Below are 25204 nucleotides of genomic sequence, written 5' to 3'. Positions count from 1 at the left end.
GGAGAAAAGATTGGAGGGAAGGAGAAAAGATTGGAGGGAAAGAAAGATTGGAGGGGTAGAGGGAGTTAGGAAGGAGAGATTGGAGTAAAGGAGAAAAGATTGGAGGGAAGGAGAAAAGATTGGAGGGCAGGGGCGTCATTTCAGATTTTTCTTGGGGGGGGCAGAGACAGTTTGGTGAGCAAAGAGGCACCACGCGATGTCTTATTCAGTCACTGCCGCTGGTACATTTGTAAGGACTTTCCTGCACCAATAGTACCCGCTCACTGCGCAATGTATATTTGTAAAACTGCTGTGGGTTTTTGCAATGTATATGCGGGCAAAGAAAACACAATGTATATACGTAGGTAACGGTGGGTTGACTGGGGTCACTATTGGATTTATACAGGAGAGGGGTACACAGCGTGCGAGGGTAATGGCGGCCTCGTCTCCTCCCTTGTCGGGAGGTTTACATCGAGCTGCTAAGACGAAGGACAGAGGACAGAGGCAAGCAAACACTGGTGGTCTGTCCGTCGGTGGCTCACCATTTTTTCACCACACTCTTACGCTGGTGCAACACACAGACACCCGCAAACACTCATGCAAAGCTCCACACTCACATACCGGTACACTGTATACACGATGTCCACCGCTCACACAACAAATCACGCACACTCATCTAGCTTACACCCTCACTGTAGATCCACACACACAGCACACAGTGACACAGGGGTGAGATAGAGATGGGGAAAGCACTAGGCTTGGCACTCTCACAGGCCCCCACCGCGACGTCACCAGTTCTGAGGCCCACCTCCTAAACAGGCTACAGCACATCTGTCTTTGCTGCTCCCGGAACCCTAACTGCCGCTCAGTGTTGACTGTTCACACACACACACACACACACACAACAACAACAACAACAACAACAAAATAATAATAATAATTAAAAAAAAAAAAATATATATATATATATATATATATATATATATATATATATATATATATATATATATATATATATATATAACTAACCAGCTGCTGTTACTTCTTGAGGCTACGCTGGTATGGGGGGCAAACTGAGGCTTGGGGGGCAACTTGGTTGGGGGCCCCCAAGACCCCCAAATGACGCCCCTGTTGGTGGGGTGGAGGAAAGATTGGAGGGGTGGAGGGAGTTAGGAAGGAAAGATTGGAGGAAAGGAGAAAAGATTGGAGGGAAGGAAAGATTGGAGGGAAGGAGGAAAGATTGGAGGGAGTTAGGAAGGAGAGATTGGAGGAAAGGAGAAGAGATTGGAGGGAATAAGGAAAGATTGGAGGGAAGGAGGAAAGATTGGAGGGAGTTAGGAAGGAGAGATTGGAGGGAATTGGGGAGAAGAGATTGGAGGGGTTGAGGTAGATAGGAAGGAGATTGGAGGAAAGGAGGAAAGATTGGAGGGAGTGAGGAAGGAGATTGGAGGAAAGGAGGAAAGATTGGAGGACAGGAGGAAAGATGGGAGGTAGTTAGGAAGGAGATTGGAGGAAAGGAGGAAAGATTGGAGGGAAGGAGGAAAGATTGGAGGGAGTTAGGAAGGAGATTGGAGGAAAGGAGGAAAGATTGGAGGGAAGGAGGAAAGATTGGAGGGAAGGAGGAAAGATTGGAGGGAGTTAAGAAGGAGAGATTAGAGGGAATTGGGGAGAAGAGATTGGAGGGGTGGAGGGAGTTTTGAAGGAGATTGGAGGAAAGGAGGAAAGATTGGAGGGAAGGAGGAAAGATTGGAGGGAGTTAGGAAGGAGAGATTGGAGGAAAGGAGGAAAGATTGGAGGGAAGGAGGAAAGATTGGAGGGAGTTAGGAAGGATAGATTGAGGAATTGGGGAGAAGAGATTGAGGGTGGAGGGAGTTAGGAAGGAGATTGGAGGAAAGGAGGAAAGATTGGAGGAAGGAGGAAAGATTGGAGGAGTTAGGAAGGAGAGATTGGAGGACAGGAGGACAGACTGGAGGGCAGGAGGAAAGATTGGAGGGAGTTAGGAAGGAGAGATTGGAGGAAAGGAGGAAAGATTGGAGGGAAGGAGGAAAGATTGGAGGGAGTTAGGAAGGAGAGATTGGAGGGAATTGGGGAGAAGAGATTGGAGGGGTGGAGGGAGTTAGGAAGGAGATTGGAGGAAAGGAGGAAAGATTGGAGGGAGTTAGGAAGGAGAGATTGGAGGAAAGGAGGAAAGATTGGAGGGAAGGAGGAAAGATTGGAGGGAGTTAGGAAGGAGATTGGAGGAAAGGAGGAAAGATTGGAGGGAAGGAGGAAAGATTGGAGGGAGTTAGGAAGGAGATTGGAGGAAAGGAGGAAAGATTGGAGGGAAGGAGGAAAGATTGGAGGGAGTTAGGAAGGAGAGATTGGAGGGAATTGGGGAGAAGAAATTGGAGGGTGGAGGGAGTTAAGAAGGAGATTGGAGGAAAGGAGGAAAGATTGGAGGAAGGAGGAAAGATTGGAGGAGTTAGGAAGGAGAGATTGGAGGAATTGGGAGAAGAGATTGGAGGGGTGGAGGAGTTAGGAAGGAGATTGGAGGAAAGGAGGAAAGATTGGAGGGAGTTAGGAAGGAGAGATTGGAGGAAAGGAGGAAAGATTGGAGGGAAGGAGGAAAGATTGGAGGGAGTTAGGAAGGAGATTGGAGGAAAGGAGGAAAGATTGGAGGGAAGAAGGAAAGATTGGAGGGAGTTAGGAAGGATCAAGAGATTGGAGGGAATTGGGGAGAAGAGATTGGAGGGGTGGAGGGAGTTAGGAAGGAGATTGGAGGAAAGGAGGAAAGATTGGAGGGAAGGAGGAAAGATTGGAGGGAGTTAGGAAGGAGAGATTGGAGGGAATTGGGGAGAAGAGATTGGAGGGGTGGAGGGAGTTAGGAAGGAGATTGGAGGAAAGGAGAAAAGATTGGAGGGGTGGAGGGAATTGGGGAGGAGAGATTGGAGCAATGTTAAGTGAAATTCTGGTGTATAAGCTCTCACAAAATCTGTCACTAGTAAAACTGCACACAATAATTTAATCTTTGCCTCCATGAAATATATTACATAAACAGACAAATATGAAAGCTCACGAGTCAGAATAAGTGACGTCACCTGCTTGGTGTAGGAGAAATATACTTACTCATTGAATATGCCAACAGCTACATATGAAAGCATCACAGGACTTAGCACAGGGGGGAGTTTGGAAAAAGTTTGATGTAGTCGGCGCAACATCTGAGGTCACTTGCCGGAGAGAGACAGAAGGGGAAGGAATTATAGGAGAAGGGAACAGACCCCAGGAGACGGGACACAACCCCCGATTAATACCTGGTACTCTGCTGGGTGGACAGGGGCTATGTAGGGTATCGGAAAAGTCACTCAAATTTTTCAACTCCGCCTGGGAATCGAACCCGGGCTCTCTCGGTTGTGAGCCGAGTGTGTTAACCACTGCACCACAGAGCCCCCCTGCAAATATGTGTCCACTGTCAAAGTCTTGTATTGGGAAAGACAGCACTGGATAAGATATTCTACAGATAATAGCAGCTGAAAAGCCTGTCATAGTAGGGATTTGTAGGGTTTCCATGGAGTGTTTCATGGTGATAGCTTTACGTGACTTTTGAACAGGAAAACCCCCCATGAAAAACTGGTTAGTCTTCACTGGGAAGTAGTCGTAATGGAAGTCCATGACTACATGTATGATAATCTTAAAATCTCTAAACATACAGTTCCCTTCACATGCCGTACTGAGCCTTCCCTTAAGGTAGAGCATGGCTGATATTTAGTGAACGGACCAGTGTCACCTGCTACTCCCGATCCCTCACTGTGTGTATCCAAACACCAGAAATTAATCAAGACCAGGAGAGGGTATTCGCCGGCTGCCTGGGATTGAACCCGCGACGGGAGTCACTCCCTACCGAGTCGGCCAAAGAGGTACTACCCCCCTCACAAAGTGGGTTATGGGAGGCTCGTTCATCAGCAGGCATAGTCGCCGCACTACACCAGAATGTTAGACGCCATGTACCATCTGACGCCCTTCCTCACGTGCCAGAACTATCCGTGGGAATGCCAAAAACTCCTCCCAAAGCCTCGTCAAATGTGTTTCTTTAGGTTCATGGTACAGGGGAAGGGTCGCACTACCTCAAGGGTCATAAAACTACCCCAGGACATGCCCAAAAAGCCCTACTATGAAAGCCTTACAGAAGTGAGTTTGGGCGTTGAAATGTTTAATAATCGGCCCCTTTAACCTAACCTATCCAAGAGCCAGGAAGGAAGGAAGGAAGGAAGGAAGGAAAGAAAATTATTTAACACTCACCAATGGAATGTCTGTCTGTCAGTCTTCCTCTTCCTCTTCTTCCTCTTCTTCTTCTTCTTGTCTCTAAAGATAAGTAAGGATATTAGTATACAGTTGATAATTCATTTTTTGAGGTAATTAAAAATTCTTTTCAGGCTAAAATTAGAGAGAGAGAGAGAGAGAGAGAGAGAGAGAGAGAGAGAGAGAGAGAGAGAGAGAGAGAGAGAGAGAGAGAGAGAGAGAGAGAGAGAGAATGAAAACAATTCACACATACAATAGCCCTACAATAATGAGAAAATTTAATCATAACTTTAGTAAAACAATCTTTGAATGCATAATATATAACCTAACCTTTGAATATAGTGCATAATAATAATAATAATAATAATAATAATAATAATAATAATAATAATAATAATTGAAAACAGTTCTTTATTATTATTAGATATGTCTTGGATTTTTTTCTTATAGAGTTTCTGATTTGCTTTGGGAATTGATATATTTAAGAACATTGGGTGATGATCTGAGATGGGAAAGTGCAAAATTGTTGGGATGTGAGAGGTATGTTCAAGTAAATTAATCAGCACGATTTTATTATTTTTTGCTTTCTCTCACAAAAGTTCGTGCAATATGTGTGAGAACTCATCAACTGCAATGTGTTTACTGTTAGGTCTGTAAATCGTGCATAGAAGGAAGCCTAATGAGTTTGTTTTTATCCTAATTGTGTTTATTTCTATATCTTCATTTACTATTGTCAAGTCTTGGATTTCCTGAGAATGTATTAGATTGGACACAAATATTGATACCCCTCCCTGTTTGCGCGTATTTCTGGTTAAATGGTATGAGTGGTATCCTGTAAATTCGTGTAGGTGTTTATTATTGTCTGTAAGCCAGGATTCAGTGGCTGCCAAGATATCAGGTTGTATGTGTAAAGATCTGAGGAGTAGTTGTATATTATCAGATTTTTTTTGTTAATGATCTCGAGTTTGTGCATTATGTTTAAATTATGTGTCTGTTGAGTCTTAATGAGGTTATTATAGGTAACAAGGTCATTATAATTTGATATTGATTCAAAGTCCATGTGGCCGTGTAGTTGATTGATTATCTCCATACTTATGTTATTTGAATTGGCATGTCTGTGTTCATCATCATAAAAGAGTGTCTCATAGAGATGGGACATAAGATTAATGGAAGAGGAGTCAGAGAAGAGAATGGAAAGAAAGCAGTAAGATACAAGACTAAGTCTAGCCGCGCCGGGTGGCACTGTGAACATGTTGCTTAACATAAGTAAAAAAACTTTACAGAAAAGTAATAATGAGTAGAAAGGACAATGACAATCATAATTATAATAAAGCAAAAAATAACAATAGTCGCAGTAGCCGTTATAGTATCAATGATATTCAACAATATAATAATAATAATAAAATAATAATAATAATATAGTATTACTTGTATAGTATTACTTAGTAGTAGTAGTAGTACCTAGTAGTGGTAATAGTAGTAGTAGTAGTAGTAGTAGTAGTAGTAGTAGCAGTAGTAGAAGTAGTAGCAGTAGTAGAAGTAGTAGTAGTACTTAGTATAGTATTACTTAGTAGTAATATTAGTAGTGATAGTAGTGATAGTAGTAGTAGTAGTAGTAGTAGTAGTAACAGTAAGACTGATAAATAATGAATAGCATTAACAATGGCAATAGTAATAATAATAATCATAGTAATAATAATAATCATAGTAATAATAATAATAATAATAATCATAGTAATAATAATAATAATCATAGTAATAATAATAATAATAATAATAATAATAATAATAATAATAATAATAATAATAATTATAATGGTATGAATATTGATGGTGACATTAATATGTAATATGTTATAATGAATATTAATGATGACATTGATAGTAACATTACTATGTAATCTAATGTTAGTAATAAAGTATGGGTGTCATATTGGAGCTTAAAGGTGGATAAAATGATTACTGTAAACTACTGGAATGTGCCTTATGGCATTATGGTGAGGAGACTGAAGCAAAACTAGAGTGACTCAAGACAGGTGTCCTTCATGTCAGGGTACTCATCCAGGAAGGTGATCAGTGTCTGCTGATCAATTATTTCATGCTTGATGGTGGAGTTCCTGAGCCTGACAATTATTTTTCCATCCTTGGTGTGGCATTGCTGGAATTTGTTTCTGTGAGCTCGTCGGATGTTTAACACCTGCTTGAAGAGAAGGAGTCGTTTGGGTGTCAGGCTCTCCTTGATGTACAGTTGAGGCTTCATTTGGATACAAGCCCCAACCAGGTCGTGCTTCAGGGTTCTGCTGCAGAGTTTCACTATGATCGGTCGTTTGCGTTGGGAGTTTGGTGGTCCAATCCTGTGTGCAATATTAATGTCCGATACACTGATGTTTAGTTTCAGGTGGTCCTTGAATGCGTTCGTGATGACGGTAGGTGGGTTTTCGTGTGGTGTTTCGTCAGGTAATGATGGACCGCTCACAATGATGGTGTCACGACGCTCATATTGGTCGACACCATCTATGCTTGTTTCTAGTTCTTGCACTTTTTCTTTTAACCCAACTATTTCTCCACTTAGCTTTGTTATTTGCGAGTCTTTCTTTATGAGTTCTTCCTTCAGTAATTCAGTTTCGAGTTTCATTTTCTTTGAGATCACAGGAGTAATCATTTTCACTAGGGTTTTTGATTCTTCGGATAGGGAGTCGAGTAGCTGGTTCACCTCCCGATTCTCAGGATCATGGTCGTCACTGCTGGTGCTTGATTGTTGTAGTTGTAGATTTAGTGGCAACTGCTGTTGGTCACTGGAGCGCTGATTAGGATTCTTTGACGCAGCAGAGGCACTGCGAGTGTCAGGCATGGTAGTATCACTTAACAACAGTTGCCTGAAGATCACTAGGTCAGCACATATAACAGTTCTGTCACAAACTTGCAGCACTGGAAATCACAACAGTGTACATGTGTTGTGTGTCATCAGGACGTCATAGTACAGTAGTCACGCCATACACGGCGCAGCCAACATGGACTTAAAGATGTGTAATTTCTGTCAGGATTAGAGGAGGTCGAGAGCCACGTTCGATCGCCACGGTGTCCAAACAGAGAGTGAGGGAGTTAGGAAGGAGAGATTGGAGGAAAGGAGAAAAGATTGGAGGGAAGGAGAAAAGATTGGAGGGAAGGAAAGATTGGAGGGGTAGAGGGAGTTAGAAAGGAGAGATTGGAGTAAAGGAGAAAAGATTGGAGGGAAGGAGAAAAGATTGGAGGGGTGGAGGAAAGATTGGAGGGGTGGAGGGAGTTAGGAAGGAAAGATTGGAGGAAAGGAGAAAAGATTGGAGGGAAGAAGGAAAGATTGGAGGGAAGGAGGAAAGATTGGAGGGAGTTAGGAAGGAGAGATTGGAGGAAAGGAGAAAAGATTGGAGGGAAGAAGGAAAGATTGGAGGGAAGGAGGAAAGATTGGAGGGAGTTAGGAAGGAGAGATTGGAGGGAATTGGGGAGAAGAGATTGGAGGGGTGGAGGGAGTTAGGAAGGAAAGATTGGAGGAAAGGAGAAAAGATTGGAGGGAAGAAGGAAAGATTGGAGGGAAGGAGGAAAGACTGGAGGGAGTTAGGAAGGAGAGATTGGCGGGAATTGGGGAGAAGAGATTGGAGGGGTGGAGGGAGTTAGGAAGGAGATTGGAGGAAAGGAGGAAAGACTGGAGGGAAGGAGGAAAGATTGGAGGGAGTTAGGAAGGAGAGATTGGAGGAAAGGAGAAAAGATTCACCTGTTAAGTGAAATTCTGGTGTATAAGCTCTCACAAAATCTGTCACTAGTAAAACTGTAAACAATAATTTAATCTCTGCCTCCATGAAATATATTAATAAACAGACAAATATGAAAGCTCACGAGTCAGAATAAGTGACGTCACCTGCTTGGTGTAGTAGAAATACGCTTACTCAATGAATATGCCAACAGCTACATATGAAAGCATCACAGGACTTAGCACAGGGGGGAGTTTGGAAAAAGTTTGATGTAGTCGGCGCAACATCTGAGGTCACTTGCCGGAGAGAGACAGAAGGGGAAGGAATTATAGAAGGGAACAGACCCCAGGAGACGGGACACAACCCCCGATTAATACCTGGTAACCACTCACTGCTGGGTGGACAGGGGCGTAGGGTATCGGAAAAGCCGCTCAAATTTTTCCACTCCGCCCAGGAATTGAACCCGGGCTCTCTCGTCGGTGGAAAATGGCAAAATGAGCGTTATGGCGAGTCCATTGGAGGCACCAGCGTACCACCCCATACGAACTCAAAGTCTAGACAAATCTGTGTTTCTTTAAGTTCTTGTTACAGAGGAAGGGTCACACTACCACCAGGGTCATTAAACTAGCCCTGGAAATTCCCCAAACTCCTATGAAAGTCTAGACAAATGTGTGTTTCTTTAGGTTCATGGTACAGAGGAAGGGTCACACTACCTCCAGAGTCATAAAACTAGCCCTGGAAATGCCCCAAACTCCAATGAAAGTCTTGACAAATGAGTTCCTTTAAATTCTTGGTACAGAGGAAGGGTCACACTACCACCAGGGTCATTAAATTAGCCCTGGAAATGCCTCTCAAAGCTCCTATGAAAACCTCAAATATGTAAACTGCTGAAGGGTTTCAATAATCTGGCTTTTTATCCTAATTTATCCAAGAGACAAGAAGGAATGAATGAAGGAAGGAAGGAAGGAAGGAAGGAAGGAAGGAGAGCTCGTTAACCATTTTAGAAAAAATAAATTAACACTCACCAATGGGCTCCTCCTGTGTTCCTCGTCTTCTTCTTCCTCCTCCTCCTCCTCTTCTTCGTTTGGTAGTGTCTGCAAATCAAGTTCGGTGTCAATTAACTGTGTAAACATTAACACACTTTTTTTTTACAGTAAACAGTTCAAGAAAAAAAAAGGAACCAGTAATGAAAAAAAGCCCGTCACTCCAAAAAGATATCATTATAAATTGTGCGCAACAACTTCAGCGTGCGGCGGTGTACCCAGTGCAGTCCAGCCCAGTATCACAAGTCTACAACAAAATGACCTGACCTGTCTCCCAAAACCTAGTCCTGATTTGAGTATGTAATGACCTAGCCACCGTAGTAACCTGTCCCAAACATTCATAACAGCTTTTCAAATGAGCAGAGTGCGGCGTCATTACGTTCAAGGCTTTATTCAGAAGGTAATTCCTAACCTATACAGCACACTTCCCTTCAGTACCAAGAGGCTGCCGTGTCCCCACACGGCACAATGATACGCTGTTTAACCCTTCAACTAACACGCTGTATGTATCCCACCATTGCCTGGAAGAGTGAGCGTAATGGGGGAGGAATGGGCACCTTGGGGAGGGCCTGGACCCCATTAGAGTAAACCCCATTGACTCTACTGTTTGGCAAGTGCAATTTAGCTTATCCGAAGGGTTTGGCGGCCCCAGTCAAGTGCGATATATGAGGCACAGTCAACGTTGCCAGCTTACCATGAACCACCATGAACATATATCGCATCTTTTTTATTTTTTACTCATAAGTATTGACACAAAAGCATCAATACTTGACACTAATAACATTAACTTTAATTTTAGGGCATTATTGGTGCTTGTACAATAGTTTTAGGGTCTTGAAACAATATATGCAATGATTTGAGTACATGGCAACGCTGGGTACAGTGTTGCTGTGATGGGTATACTGTGGACTTATAATAATGTAATATGGCAGTGTACAATTTAGGACAGTCATGGCACACACCCATTGTAGCTTAGGGGCGGGATTCATCAAACCATTTACCGGACCTCTGTCTGGTAAGTCTCGCGGTATCTCCGCCCACCCGGTAAATCGGCATTCATCAACCACTTACCGGAGCCGTGGTAAGGCCAAAAGTTACTGCGGCTCCGAGCACCCGTAACTGAGTTACCACAGGCGTGGTAAGTGCTTAGACACTGCCGTGGCTCATGTTCGGAGGCGATTTTGAGCCAATGTATTTTCTACCTCATAACGTGCCCTACACCATCAGAAGCAGAAAAGCATGCAGATTTAGGATCTGGGCTTATAGAAGCGATGTGACGAAAACCAGCTGAGTACGAAGGAGTTGAAGAGAAATAAATGCAAGAAAATGTGTACTCACTATTCATTTAACTTTGATTTTCGTATGTGTATTTACACATTATTGTTACAATTTTATGCTAGTGTGATGCAGAATTTTCTCAAGAAGATGATGGTCTACATTTTTCTCAAAAATGAATGTTGGGGTCAGGAAACGGGGTGGGAGTGAGGTGTGTGAAGTCGTCGGTTTGGGATGAACTGGGCACACCCGTGCACGGCCTCAGGCTGGCTTCACTTGCAGGTCGCACTCTATAGTATGTAAGTCTGTGGAACTGTCCACCCACATGACTTTTCCCTACTTGTTAAAACATGTTCTGCCTGTGACAGTCACCTCCCGTCTCAAGTCTCCAATATTCTTGCTGTGGAGTTTAATGTCGTAAAATTTTGCTCTGACCTCCTCCACACTACTCACGAAGCCACTTGATCACGCCATTCACCTCAGCAGCCACAACTTCCCACGCCCACACCCATTGCTTGGCTGCACCAGTGAGGCATGATGGCAATGGCCCCCTAGTCAGTTTTGGTTGCGAGGGGTGAGTATGGGCAAACATTAGAATAATACCCAATCTTGTGATAGCGAGGCACGCAGCTGGCGTTGGCGATGGAAAACTATGTAGGTAACATACAAAAATGTTCAGAATATTGCTAGGCTACATAAGCAAGTATATTTTTATTTCAAGAATAAATATACAAGTAACGGCATTCATTCGTAAAAAACGCCACATCTAATTGAGGGATCACCACGCTAATTATTTGTTTTAAGGCAGTATTTACGCCTGTACAATACACAAGTCTTGATTTTGAAGTCTGTGTATTAGTAAACAAACGACACGTGAAAGCTGAAATACAGCATCAAAGGTCGCACGTGATTGGCTGTCCAGCCCAACCAATTGTTGCTAGGGTGCGAGTTACCGGAGCATTACCATACTGTTGATGAATGCCGTGTTTGAAAGATGCCGCAGCTCTGGTAGCGCTCCGGTAAATGTGAGAGATACCAAAGGCGTGGTTGGTAAGATTGATGAATCCAGGCCTAGGGCGGCATTCTGAGCCCCTCAAGTTAACCAATTTTAAAGGCCGAAAAGGTGGTCAGTCGGTTTCTAATGAGTGTTTTCTTAGGTTCATGGTACAGAGGAAGGGTTAAACCACCACCTGGGCCAACCCCTGGGAATGCCTGCGACTCCTAGGAAAGCCGTCTTGTCTTGGCTATATTTAAGAATGTGACCATCAGACACTTCTACCTTTCACATCTACTATTTCAAAAGGACAAAAAGGAGACTAATTAGACTCTATTGAGTGTTTCTTTTAGGTTCATGGTACATAGGCAGGGTTATTAAACCACCACCTGGGTCTTGAAGCTAGTACCCCTGGAACGACCTCAAACTCCAACGAACGCCTTGTTAAATGTGTGTTCCAGGTGGGCAATTAGTATGACCTGACCCTCACATCAACTATTACTCCTTGACGATTTAGACTCTTTCAAAGTATATTGGATGACAGATAGATAGATAGATAATAGATAAGATACATATACAAAAATAAACACATAAATTTACACATAGTTGAAATATACATACATATTAAAAAGCAGTGTACAATTTTACCAAATATAGATTATATAGTAATTAGGAGACACTGTTACCTATATTTATCTATTGTACCATTATCTAGCACCTTTTATGACACCATGATAACACTCCTCCTGGGAACAGAGTGGAGGAAAGATTGGAGGGAAGGAAGAAAGATTGGAGGGAGTTAGGAAGGAGAGATTGGAGGAAAGGAGAAAAGATTGGAGGGAAGGAAAGATTGGAGGGGTGGAGGGAGTTAGGAAGGAGAGATTGGAGTAAAGGAGAAAAGATTGGAGGGAAGGAGAAAAGATTGGAGGGAAGGAGGAAAGATTGGAGGGGTGGAGGAAAGATTGGAGGGGTGGAGGGAGTTAGGAAGGAAAGATTGGAGGAAAGGAGAAAAGATTGGAGGGAAGAAGGAAAGATTGGAGGGAAGGAGGAAAGATTGGAGGGAAGGAGGAAAGATTGGAGGGAGTTAGGAAGGAGTGGTTAGGTGGTGCTACTTTGGCTCGTTATCTACAAGAACAAAAATATCTACACCATACTTTGGCTTATCTACAAGGAAAAGTATCTACACTGTAGAAATTTTATTTTGTAATGATATCTACATGGTAAAACATAATTAAAACACTTTTGGTTTTGGTTTGGTTATGTTACGTCTGCTTAGGTTAGTTACTTATAATGTACACTTTCATATTATGGTTCAAGTGCATTTATTTTTGCCCTTTGCCCACAGTTTGGAAGAGTACATGATATTTTGAAGTGGCAGAGCTAAAATATTTACCAAAAATTTTGTAAATATTCGTCCTTGGGGTGTTTTATCCTCTACTCCCCCTTTTTTATCACACTGAAAAGGAGAGTGAACAGCTGGGAGGGCTGCATGTCAAAAATGCCCAGGAGAAGATTAAAGAAACACTGGTACATTGGTTAGGAGGTTCAGCAGCAAATCCCTGTGTCCGTGTATGAATCTCAGCTTGATCAGTCGACACGCAGCTCACCCAGCTGTTCATGCACCCTTTTGGGCTGACCAACTAATGAGTATCTAGGAAAACTTTGGGAAGATAAACTGTGGGTAGCAGGAATGTCACACTGGCCCTGTCATTATTATTATTACCCACCACAGACTCAAGGACAAGTAAGGCGGACAAACACAGAGGCCACACGCAGCTTTGAGGAATGCCTACAGCTCTACCTAGAGACGAGGTAATGCTGAAAACATGATTTATCTCGAGAAAAACGACAGTGGTCGCTGTACAGTTCATGGTACGCGCCGATAAATCACGTGACTTTGTTTACGTTTTCACGCTCACGCTCGCCAACCTCGCCCGACCAGTTATACCAACACTGCCGACGATTTAGGTTCGGTGCGGGTCTCGTTGGGGAGCGTAAATCTTTGAGTGTAAGACGGGCGCCTGGCTCTCGTACGTCAGCCAACGAACCTGGTGCGCGTTTTCGTTTTGCCGCTCCCGAAAGGACTGTAAGACCGGCCCTAGGAGTCTGACATTTCCAGGAGTATAGTTTTATGACCCGGTGGTAGTGTGACCCTTCCTCTGTACCCTGAACCTAAAGAAACACATATTTGGCAAGGCTTTCCTAGGAGTCTTTGACATTTCCAGGAGTATAGTTTTATGACCAGGTGGTGGTGTGACCCTTCCTCTGTACCCTGAACCTAAAGAAACACATATTTGGCAAGGCTTTCCTAGGAGTCTTTGACATTTCCAGGAGTATAGTTTTATGACCAGGTGGTAGTTTGACCCTTCCTCTGTACCCTGAACCTAAAGAAACACATATTTGGCAAGGCTTTCCTAGGAGTCTTTGACATTTCCAGGAGTATAGTTTTATGACCAGGTGGTAGTTTGACCCTTCCTCTGTACCCTGAACCTAAAGAAACACATATTTGGCAAGGCTTTCCTAGGAGTCTTTGACATTTCCAGGAGTATAGTTTTATGACCAGGTGGTAGTTTGACCCTTCCTCTGTACCCTGAACCTAAAGAAACACATATTTGGCAAGGCTTTCCTAGGAGTCTTTGACATTTCCAGGAGTATAGTTTTATGACCAGGTGGTAGTTTGACCTTCCTCTGTACCCTGAACCTAAAGAAACACATATTTGGCAAGGCTTTCCTAGGAGTCTTTGACATTTCCAGGAGTATAGTTTTATGACCAGGTGGTAGTTTGACCCTTCCTCTGTACCCTGAACATGAAGAAACACATATTTGGCAAGGCTTTCCTAGGAGTCTTTGACATTTCCAGGAGTATAGTTTTATGACCAGGTGGTGGTGTGACCCTTCCTCTGTACCCTGAACATGAAGAAACACATATTTGGCAAGGCTTTCCTAGGAGTCTTTGACATTTCCAGGAGTATAGTTTTATGACCAGGTGGTAGTTTGACCCTTCCTCTGTACCCTGAACCTAAAGAAACACATATTTGGCAAGGCTTTCCTAGGAGTCTTTGACATTTCCAGGAGTATAGTTTTATGACCAGGTGGTAGTTTGACCCTTCCTCTGTACCCTGGACCTAAAGAAACACATATTTGGCGAGGCTTTCCTAGGAGTCTTTGACATTTCCAGGAGTATAGTTTTATGACCAGGTGGTAGTTTGACCCTTCCTCTGTACCCTGAACCTAAAGAAACACATATTTGGCAAGGCTTTCCTAGGAGTCTTTGACATTTCCAGGAGTATAGTTTTATGACCAGGTGGTAGTTTGACACTTCCTCTGTACCCTGAACATGAAGAAACACATATTTGGCAAGGCTTTCCTAGGAGTCTTTGACATTTCCAGGAGTATAGTTTTATGACCAGGTGGTAGTTTGACCCTTCCTCTGTACCCTGAACATGAAGAAACACATATTTGGCAAGGCTTTCCTAGGAGTCTTTGACATTTCCAGGAGTATAGTTTTATGACCAGGTGGTAGTGTGACCCTTCCTCTGTACCATGAACATGAAGAAACACTCATTAGAACCCGATTGCCCCCTCTTTGACCTTCAGAAATACGGAACATAGTTGACATGAGAAGCGAAAGTGTCTTATAATACCAATCCCAGGATATAGTTAATATTGTGTCATCAAAACCCAGATTAAATTCAAACCTCTCCTGCGTCCATCCCACTCTGATTGGGCTCATGTTAACGCCTCCATGCACTGTGACGCCTTGTTTAAGAGGCCCCCGAGCCAAGAAGGACGGAACAGAGAGGGAGAAAGCTGTTGCTGAGAGGGAGAAAATATAAGAAAGATTTTAATTTAAGCGGCCAAGATAGATAATGGAGAGAGAGAGAGAGAGAGAGAGAGAGAGAGAGAGAGAGAGAGAGAGAGAGAGAGAGAGAGAGAGAGAGAGAGAGAGAGAGAGAGAGAGAGAGAGAGAGAGAGAGAGAGAGAGAGAGAGAGAGAGAGAGAGAGAGAGAGATAGAGAATTACCTCCACTAAAAATGATCCACAAAACCTCTCCTGCGTCCATCCCACTCTGATTGGGCTCATGTTAACGCCTCCCTGCACTGTGACGCCTTGTTTAAGAGGCCCCCGAGCCAAGAAGGACGGAACAGAGAGGGAGAAAGCTGTTGCTGAGAGGGAGAAAATATAAGAAAGATTTTAATGGAAGCGACCAAGATAGATAATGGAGAGAGAGAGAGAGAGAGAGAGAGAGAGAGAGAGAGAGAGAGAGAGAGAGAGAGAGAGAGAGAGAGAGAGAGAGAGAGAGAGAGAGAGAGAGAGAGAGAGAATTACCTCCACTAAAGATGATCCACAAAGTCTAAATGGATGTATATAATGCCCCCCCCCGCAGCCATGGACCCCCCTAACTAAACCAGCCCAACAATACCGTAAGCTACCTCATGGGGGCCTTTGCCCATTCAACCCCCTAATAGGGGGCTGTGCGCCCATGGGCCCCCCTAATGAAACAGACCAGCTATAATGTAAGCTATCTAATGGGGGCCTTCTCCCCCTCGACAACTTAACAAAACTACAAAAAACATCACACTTTCCCTCCTTATTATAAAAATTCCTTGATTGCTCGTTAACCATTTTAGAAAAAAATAAATTAACACTCACCAATGGGTTCCTCCTGTGTTCCTCGTCTTCTTCCTCCTCCTCCTCCTCCTCTTCTTCGTTTGGTAGTGTCTGCAAATCAAGTTCGGTGTCAATTAACTGTGTAAACATTAACATACTTTTTTTTTACAGTAAACAGTTCAAGAAAAAAAAGAACCAATAATGAAAAAAAGCCCGTCTCTCCTAAAAAATATCATTATAAATTGTGCGCAACAACTTCAGCGTGCGATGGTGTACCCAGTGCAGTCCAGCCCAGTATCACAAGTCTACAACAAAATGACCTGACCTGTCTCCCAAAACCTAGTCCTGATTTGAGTATGTAATGACCTAGCCACCATAGTAACCTGTCCCAAACATTCATAACAGCTTTTCAAACGAGCAGAGTGCGTCGTCATTACGTTCAAGGCTTTATTCAGAAGGTAATTCCTGGTACAGTGAGCAGTATAATCTGACTTACAGTGGACTACTCTGAGGATAGAAAGCAAAGATTCGCACTCGTGGCTTACCCGAACAGGTCCCAACGTTACGTACCACATACCCGTAACCCAGGGGCGGATATGGGGTGACCTCATTCCTCACATGCAAGCAGAAAGTGAATTTTAGTGCAGGCCACTATCATCAGGAAATAAGGGAAGACTTCCTTGCCTTTGTGCCCGCCCGGCCTCACCAGTAAAGGTTTAGCCTGGCTCCTTTTGCGCACCGTTGAAGACCTCGGATTGGACATGGCCAAGTGCAGGGGACTTGGTTTCGATGGAGCAAGTGCCATGATGAGAAAATTCAAAGGGTGTGCCGCAGTACTCATGAAGAAGTACACCCTGGCCAAGCCAATCCACTGCTCTGACCACCGGCAGAATCTAGTACTGACGAAGCCGTGTGACGTCAAGGAAGTGAAGATCGCTCTTCAAACACTGACCGAGGTGTGCAACTTCATTCATTCTTCAAATATGCACTGTCTCCGCTTCACAGAGGTTGTCAAGCTTACCTCGGCCAAGCGCGAAGAGCTTGTTCCCCTGTGCCCCACCAGGTGGATTGAGAGGCATGACGCAGTGCTGGTTTTTGTTGAATTTCTGCCTGTCATTGATGTTTTTCTCAAGGAAGAACTTGACGCCACCGCTGGGCTCCTTCTCATCGCCATACATGTTCCCCGCTTTCTCGTTGGACTGGTTGTAGTGGAGTGTACATTGACGCATACTCTCAAGCCAAGCCGAACTCTTCAGAGAAAAGATGGCGACCTGGTGTCAGCCTATGCCCGATTCGTGGCATCGAGACCATTTTTGGCAAGTTCAGAGCAGATGTGGAGAATCATTTCCACGATGTGTTCACGAAAGCGGAAGAGCTTTTGGTAGAGGTGGGGTCATCGCATGACACCATCCCTGTGCCACGACTCTGTGGACGACAGACCCAGCGATCAAATGTTCCGTGCGAGAATGCTGAGGAGTGCTACCGCCGGGCGGTGTACATTCCATTCGTGGACCACGTCTTGGCTGAGTTGAAGAGTCGGTTCGGCGACTACACAGTGCCTGTCGCACTTCGATCAGCTCAAGCAACTCCTCAATAGCCTCGAAACGGATGTTGCAGCTGTGCTTCAAGCGGAGAAGCTCTACGAGCTCGACATGGAATCCCTGACACTCGTGAAGGCACTGGGCATTATCTGTTTTGGTCTTCCAAACTATCAAAGAAGCCCAGGCACACGCCAGCACCAGCGTGTTCCCCAATCTCGCCATTCTCTTGAAAACTCTGTTGACGCTTCCAGTCTCCAACGAGAGGTCTTTCTCAGCATTGAAAAGGCTTAAAACCTATTTGAGGAGTACCGTTGGCCAAGAGCGCCTGAACGGACTTGCCCTCCTCTATGTCCACTATGATATCCCCCCATTTCAGTCAAGAGAGTGATAAGCAAATTCGGCGAAAAAAAACGCCAACTACTCTTTGCTTAGTGAGGCACTTGTTGAATACTTGGGAATTTATTGTAAATATATTTCTGTACCGTCCTGAAACCCTCACTTAAGGGTAAGGTCAGGATAAGTTAAGGTAAGGTTAGGATATTAAGGTAAGGTCAGGATAGGTCAGATTCAGGTTACCTTGGAGTGAATTACGTTTAGGGGATTATTTTAAGGCAAGTTTAGGGTAATTCAACTGTAGTTTTAGGTAAGATGAGAGTGAATTACATTAGTTTAGGGTCATTCAAGACAGAGTAAGGTTACTTTAGGGTGAATTAGTAAATTCAGGCTGCTTATGACAGACTTTCGGCACTTAGGGATCCTTTGTTTTGATCGTTACCAATGGCGCCGATCGATGCTATAGTTTTCCATGTGAAACTGGCCTATGGGGTGGTGGCGGCTGCAGAGGAAGCGAGAGGGGTTGAGAGTGTGTGGCTAATATATTGCTCCACATAATTAATGGAAGCTGAGATTCCGGTGATGTGGACTCCAGCAGCCATTATACCTCCATGGGAGGAACCAACAGACGGAGAGAAGAAACAACTGTGGAAAGGAGAGGAGGAAGAGGAAGGGGATCAGAGAATGAAGGGAGGATTAGGCAGAGAACAGATGTAATTAAGAGGAGGTAGTATAACGATAAAGGGAGGAGGAGAAACAGGAAAGAATTATTATTGACACTCACCAACTGATTCCTCTGTATCCTCTTCCTCCTCCTCTTCTTCTTCTGGCAGTATCTGCAGATCAAGTGAGGGATTAATAGGCTGTATAAACATTAACATGCTTTTGGAAATAATAAATTCTCTTCACTGTCTAAATTCAACACAACAATAGTTCGCATGCATAAAGTTCATACACAATTGTTTGTAAGCAAATGTTTTTAAGGGATAAAGTTCGTCTGAAAAAAGTACGTACACTGAAGTTCGTATGGTATAAAGTATTTATTTAAATTATTCGTAACGACAAAAGTTCGTATGGAAAAGTTTTGTATGAAATTGTTCGTAAGCAAAAAGTTTGTACGCAAATTTGCATCAGGGATTAAGTTCATCTGACAAAAATACTTAAGTAAAAGTTCGTTCGCTAAAGTTCGTATGCAGATATTCGTATGGTATAAAGTACGTATGTAAAATATTCGTAACGACAAAAGTTAGCATAGAAAAAAATCATGTGCAATTATCCGTACGCAAATGTTCGTCAGGGATAAAATTCTTGTGTGTAAAGTAGTACGGACGGAAAAAGTTTGTGAGCATGTTTGTATGGCAATAAGGGCCGCTTTCACAGTCGTTTTGTTTGTTTTGATCGTTACCTACGGCGCCGATCGACGCTATAGTTTTCCATGTGAAACTGGCCTATGGGGTAGTGGCGGCTGCAGAGGAAGCAAGGTGTTGAGAGTGTGTGGTAAGGTGCGGGGCTGGGCTAACCCCGCAGCCGCCACTTCCCCATCGGCCAGTTTTGAGTGGAAATTCTAAAGCGGCGATCATTGGTAACGATCAAAACAAACAAAACGACTGTGAAAGCGGCCCTGAGTTGCTATGGATACTTGCGACACGAAGCTTTTCTATACGAATTTTTGCCCGAAACCCATGAAAAATGGGGGTGTCGCTAAGAGCCGACCCTGCTGACAACCACCATCACCTCCGCTACCAACAACCAACATCATAACCTTGCACTCTGCCGCCACCGCCCTCATTAACGCAAAATAATACACACTGACAAGATGAGCCACTGCCTCCAGGAATTATTTCAAGACTAAAGATCTTGTCGCCCAGTACCTTAAAAAGTTTCTTACTGGACCAGTTTTTCACCACGGGGAGACCTTTTGGTCCCCCAGTTATGTTAAAAAAATGCACACACACACACACACATTTCTCTCTCTCTCTCTCTCTCTGTACAAACTATTTCCATGCGTACTTTGGTCCTAGAATCAAACGAACTTTACCATACGAATTATTGCCATACAAAGTTTTTTTCTATTCCATACGAACTTTATCTCTGACGGATATTTGCGTACGAACAGTTGCGTACGAACATTTGCATACGAACGTTTTCCATACAAACTTTTACGTGTACGAACGTCTTTCTACCGAACATTTGCACGACGAACATTTAAGCTTACGATTTTTTTCCTTTACGATTTTTTCCCATTACGAACTTTTGACATGACGAACTTTATACTCTACGTACTTATGGCAAACGAACTTTATCCTTCGAATTATTGCCAGATGAAGTTTTTCTATACGAACTTTTGTCCGGAACCCGTGTCAGACACAGGAGTAATGCTTCCCTTTTTTGGGGAGGCATAACAGCTCATGTATTAATGGTGACAGCTACTGAAGGGAAGATAGATAGATAGATAAAGGATGACAGATAAATATAAATAGATAGCTTTTTTGGGTGTTTGCAGGGGTCACTGTCCCTTTGTGGAACAGAGGAAGGGTCACACCACCACCAGGCTCATAAGACTTCCCCTGGAAATGGCCTAAATTCCTACAAAAAATGTGTCACGTGTGTTTTTAGCTTCACGGCACGGAGGAAGGGTCACACTACCACCTGGGTCATAAAACTACCCCTGAAAATGCCCTAAACTCAAAGGAACACAAAGGAAGAATAAACAACAGCAGACCTGCTGGTCCTTACGAGGCTGTTTGTGACAAGCTACACTAACTATCTAATCAAAGGTGGAAGATGAAGGACAGCAAAGGCGAAGGCTCCTCCCCACCCCCCATCCCTCCAGCCAAAGCTGGCAGGAAAGGAAAGAGAACCATGCAGCATGGAAAAACTGCATGGAAATTATGTAGGAAAGAGGAAAGAACTACCATTACTGCTACCACAAACCGGGCGATAAAAGCGGACAAAGACACCAGTATTTGAAAGAACTTAACGTTATTACGACAATGAGTAATATCTTAGTTACTGGTTGGATTCAAAATACTTGTCTAATCTATTCTTGAAGGCCGTAACTGTTGTACTATCAACGGCATCACAGGGAAGAGAGTTCCAAACATTAACAACTCGATTGAAGAAGAAGTGTTTAGCTTCATGCGTCGAGAATCTTTTACCACTTATCTTCAAATTGTGATTTCTTCTTGTTCTATTTGATCGATCAATTGTGAAGTAATCTTCCGCATTAATATCACTGAATCCTTTAAACATTTTAAACACTTCTATTAGATCGCCTCGCATTCTTCGTTTTGATAGGCTGAATAAATTTACTTCTTTAAGCCTTTGTTCATATGACAAATTTCTCAACCTAGGAATCATCTTTGTTACTCTTCGTTGGACCCGTTCCAGCTTTACTATGTCTTTTCTGTAGTAGGGAGACCAAAACTGTACACAGTACTCTAGACAGGGTCGAACCAACGAATTATATAGTTTTAATATTACTTTTTCCGATTTATTATTAAAGACTCGTCCGATGAAGCCAACCAATTTGTTTGCAGTTTTAGCTACCTCTGAACAATGCTGACCGGGCTTTAAATCGCTTGATATAGTGATTCCAAGATCCTTTTCTTTACTTACTGCAGAAAGTTGTTGGCCATTCATTACGTACCGAACGCGATTGTTATTTTTTCCGATGTGCAACACTTTACATTTGTCAACGTTAAATTTCATTTGCCATTGACTGGCCCAACGTGCAAGTCGATCTCAATCTGATTGTTATGCTTCTTCGTCGAGTGTCGCAGTTACTTTACTAGCAATTTTTGTGTCATCAGCAAATTTTGATACTTTGCAAGTGAGCCCATCATCGATATCATTAACATAAATTAAGCAGAGCATGGGGCCAAGCACTGATCCTTGAGGTATGCCGCTTCTGACGTCGAGCCAGTTAGATGTAACACCATTTAGAACTACTCTCTGTTTCCGCTCAGAGAGCCAGTCCACAAGCCAGTTGTGAATGTTACCCGAGATACCGTGCGCCAATAGTTTGCTGAGCAATCGTTGGTGGGGGACCTTATCAAATGCCTTTTGAAAATCCAGATATATGATATCTACTGATCTGCTTTCATCGAACACCTCAAAAATATAATGAAAAAAAATCAAGTAAGTTAGTTAAACACGAACGTTTACTACGGAAGCCATGTTGCGAATTATTTATCATATTATTTTCTTCGAAAAATTTCACCATATTGTCGCGAATGATAGTCTCCATTAACTTACAAACAATCGATATCAGGCTAATTGGTCGATAGTTTCCTGGATGAGACTTGTCCCCCTTTTTGAAAATTGGTGTGACATTTGCAAGTTTCCAATCTGACGGAACTTTTCCAGCTGTTAAAGATTTATTGAATATGATGGAATAGATGGGAATGGAATGGAATGGAAGGGAAGAGAAGGGACAGGAAGGGATGGGAAGGGAAGGGATGGGAAAGGAAGGGAAAGGATTGGATGGGATGGGATGAGAAGGTAAGGGATGAGAAGGGAAGGGAAGGGATGGGAAGGGATGAGAAGGAAGGAAGAGAAGGGATGGGAAGGAAGAGAAGGGATGGGAAGGAAGGGTAGGGAAGGAATGGGAAGGAAAGGAAGGGTTGGGAAGGGAAGGGATGGGAAAGGAAGGGAAAGGATTGGATGGGATGGGATGAGAAGGTAAGGGATGGGAAGGGAAGGGAAGGGATGGGAAGGGATGAGAAGGATGGGAAGGGAAGAGAAGGGATGGGAAGGGAAGAGAGGGTTAGGGAAGGGGATGGGAAGGGAAGAGAGGGTTAGGGAAGGGGAGGGGAGGGAAGGGAAGGGAAGGGAAGTTAAGGGAAGAGAAAGGTTAGGAAGGGGAAGGGATGGAAGGGGAAGAGAAGGGATAGGAAGGGAAGGGATGGAAAGGAAGGCATGGGAAGGGATGGGATGGGAAGAAATGGAGTATGATATTCCCAAACACACACACACACACACACACATATACACTCACTCACCCACCCAGATACATACATATTCAAAGTGTGTGTGTGTGTGTGTGTGTGTGTTATGCTCCTGAGACTTCCATATAGTTGTGTGTCACTTTCATGAGGTGCTTTTCCTACTAGTGTTTTTAGGGCGAGTCCATTCAAGGCACCTGTGTACCACCCCATACAAGCTCGAAGTCTTGACAAATGTGTGTTTCTTTAGCTTCATGGTACAGAGGAAGGGTCACACTACCACCAGGGTCATAAACTACCCAAGGAGATGCCCCAAACTCCTATGAAAGTCTTGACAAATGTGTGTTTCTTTAGGTTCATGGTACAGAGGAAGGGTCACACTACCTCCAGGGTCATAAAACTACCCAAGGAGATGCCCCAAACTCCTATGAAAGTCTTGACAAATGTGTGTTTCTTTAGCTTCATGGTACAGAGGAAGGGTCACACTACCACCAGGGTCATAAAACTACCCCAGGAAATGCCCACAACTCCTACGAAAGCCTTGTCAAATATGTGTTCTTGGGCGGCGAAATGTCTCATAATACGACCCTAAGAGCCACCTTGCCACCAGGGTCTGACCACCAACTGACTCCAAACCAACCCACCTCTCTTTGAACCCAGTCATGATTAGGACCACCCTATATATGGCAGGGACTTCACTATTCTGTACAACTGCTCCCACAACATGTCACGCTTGATGGCAGAGTCCCTTTTCATATGACAACTCTGCCCTGCACTGTGACCTGACATTGTACTGAGGGCAGCTGTGTGGCAGGAACTAACAGGAAGGAGAGAAGACTGAGAGCTGGAAATGGAAATAAAAAAGACCGAGAATTTTGCACAAAAGGAACAATTGCAGGAAGAAAATTGGTGCAAGAAGATGAACAAGGAAAATAGTTATAAAGTTAACAACACTCACCATTTGATTCCTGTGTGTCCCCTTCATCCTCCTCCTCCTCCTCCTCTTGTTCTTCCTCCTCTTCTTATGTCTGCAAATTAAGTTAGGAATGAGAACTGTATAAACACTGAGTCTTTTGGGAATAATAAATTCCTTCATGAATTTTAATGTTTATTTTATGAGAGAGAGAGAGAGAGAGAGAGAGAGAGAGAGAGAGAGAGAGAGAGAGAGAGAGAGAGAGAGAGAGAGAGTGCATTACCTATAGGAACAGTAGTAAAGGTTTAGCATGAGGGCAAGGAGGAGGTGGCGGCCAGTGGTCCACCCTGACCCTCAAAGCTAACAGGAAACAAGACAAAGGAAATATTACCTGAGAACCTAACCTCCTTATCTATGGCCTTCTGTGACCTACAAAGACTTATTCTATTACAGGGTTTAGACAAGAATTGCTCCGCTCTTTATAATGATTCTAGGACCACAGTACGTATGGAAATAGTTCGCATGCATAAAATTCGTATGCAATTTTTGTAAGCAAATGTTTGTAAGGGATAAAGTTCGTTTGAAAAAGTACGTATGCAATTCAATATTATAATAAATAAATAAATAAAAATCACGGGCCGGGGCCAGCCGAAAATTTAGCAGAAGTATGGGGCCATCCAGTCCCATTAAAGCTAATGATACATATATGGAAAAATTAACTTCTATATATAGTGAGAGTTATCACCTTCATATCACAGGTAAAACTCCAGAAATACACCCACCAACTACCAGTGACAATGGAGCTGTGCAAAGCCTGCCCCATTTTTACCAAGGCAACCTGACCAAATCTAACCTAACCATTGAGTAAATAGAACGTTAAATGGTAAAAAGCGCTCAAAATAACGGAAAAGATGAGTAAAAAGATGAATTAATCTAACCTAACCACATCTGATTTCTGGAATAACACCCAAATAGTTAGGGATAAATGTCAAAATAATTAGGCTACCCTTTCTTCAATAATCCCTTAATGATAACAGAAATACTCTAACCTATCACTGCCGCTGCCGATGTCAATGGAGGTGGAATTGGTGGAGTGGACATGGCGGCTGACCCCAATCACTGCTGAGGGTCTAACACTATCATCACCACCACCACCATCAACACTGCCATCACCACCACCACCACCACCATCAACTCACCACCACCACCATCACCACCACCATCATCACCACCACCACCATCAACACTGCCATCACCATCACCACCACCACCATCACTGCCATCACCACCATCAACTCACCACCACCACCGTCATCACCAACACCTGTCACCACCGCTGTCATCACCACCAACACCTGTCACCACCGCCGCCATCACCACCAACACCTGTCACCACCGCCTTCATCACCACAAACACCTGTCACCACTGCCGTCATCACCACCGCCGTCATCACCACCACCACCACCACCATCACCACCGCCGTCATCACCACCGCCGTCATCACCACCGCCGTCACCACCACCACCACCATCACCACCGCCGTCATCACCACCACCACCATCACCGCC

At 43.7% G+C, this 25204-nt stretch overlaps 1 protein-coding gene and 2 long non-coding RNA genes across 4 annotated transcripts in view; 1 reads left to right on the top strand and 2 right to left on the bottom strand.

Moving 5' to 3' along the window:
- The window catches only part of LOC126982694 (protamine-like), an 80693-nt gene extending 55871 nt beyond the window's left edge, over window positions 1-24822 (bottom strand). The window contains exons 1-6 of the mRNA XM_050834973.1: window positions 24685-24822; window positions 23681-23750; window positions 18561-18612; window positions 15945-16013; window positions 9005-9073; window positions 4255-4317 (exon numbers count right to left, since the gene is read on the bottom strand). Coding sequence (XP_050690930.1) covers window positions 4255-4317; window positions 9005-9073; window positions 15945-16013; window positions 18561-18612; window positions 23681-23707 — 280 coding nt within the window. The 5' untranslated portion in view covers window positions 23708-23750; window positions 24685-24822. The remainder of the gene's footprint in view (window positions 1-4254; window positions 4318-9004; window positions 9074-15944; window positions 16014-18560; window positions 18613-23680; window positions 23751-24684) is intronic.
- Window positions 13550-15654, bottom strand: LOC126983068 (uncharacterized). Of its 2 annotated transcripts, none has more exons than XR_007735497.1 (4): window positions 15340-15654; window positions 14629-14989; window positions 14079-14310; window positions 13550-13973 (listed from the first exon to the last, which is right to left on the bottom strand). It is a non-coding gene; the product is annotated as an uncharacterized LOC126983068 (long non-coding RNA). The 2 variants fall into 2 exon arrangements; XR_007735496.1 differs by having other exon boundaries at window positions 14185-14310.
- Window positions 14278-14795, top strand: LOC126983076 (uncharacterized). The gene is made up of 3 exons (XR_007735499.1): window positions 14278-14383; window positions 14490-14595; window positions 14702-14795. It is a non-coding gene; the product is annotated as an uncharacterized LOC126983076 (long non-coding RNA).
- Window positions 24823-25204: the final 382 nt, after the last annotated feature.

This window comes from Eriocheir sinensis, chromosome 5 (assembly GCF_024679095.1).
Source record: "Eriocheir sinensis breed Jianghai 21 chromosome 5, ASM2467909v1, whole genome shotgun sequence".
Taxonomy (NCBI): Eukaryota; Metazoa; Arthropoda; class Malacostraca; order Decapoda; family Varunidae; genus Eriocheir; species Eriocheir sinensis.
This window is presented reverse-complemented; position numbering and strand designations above follow the sequence as displayed.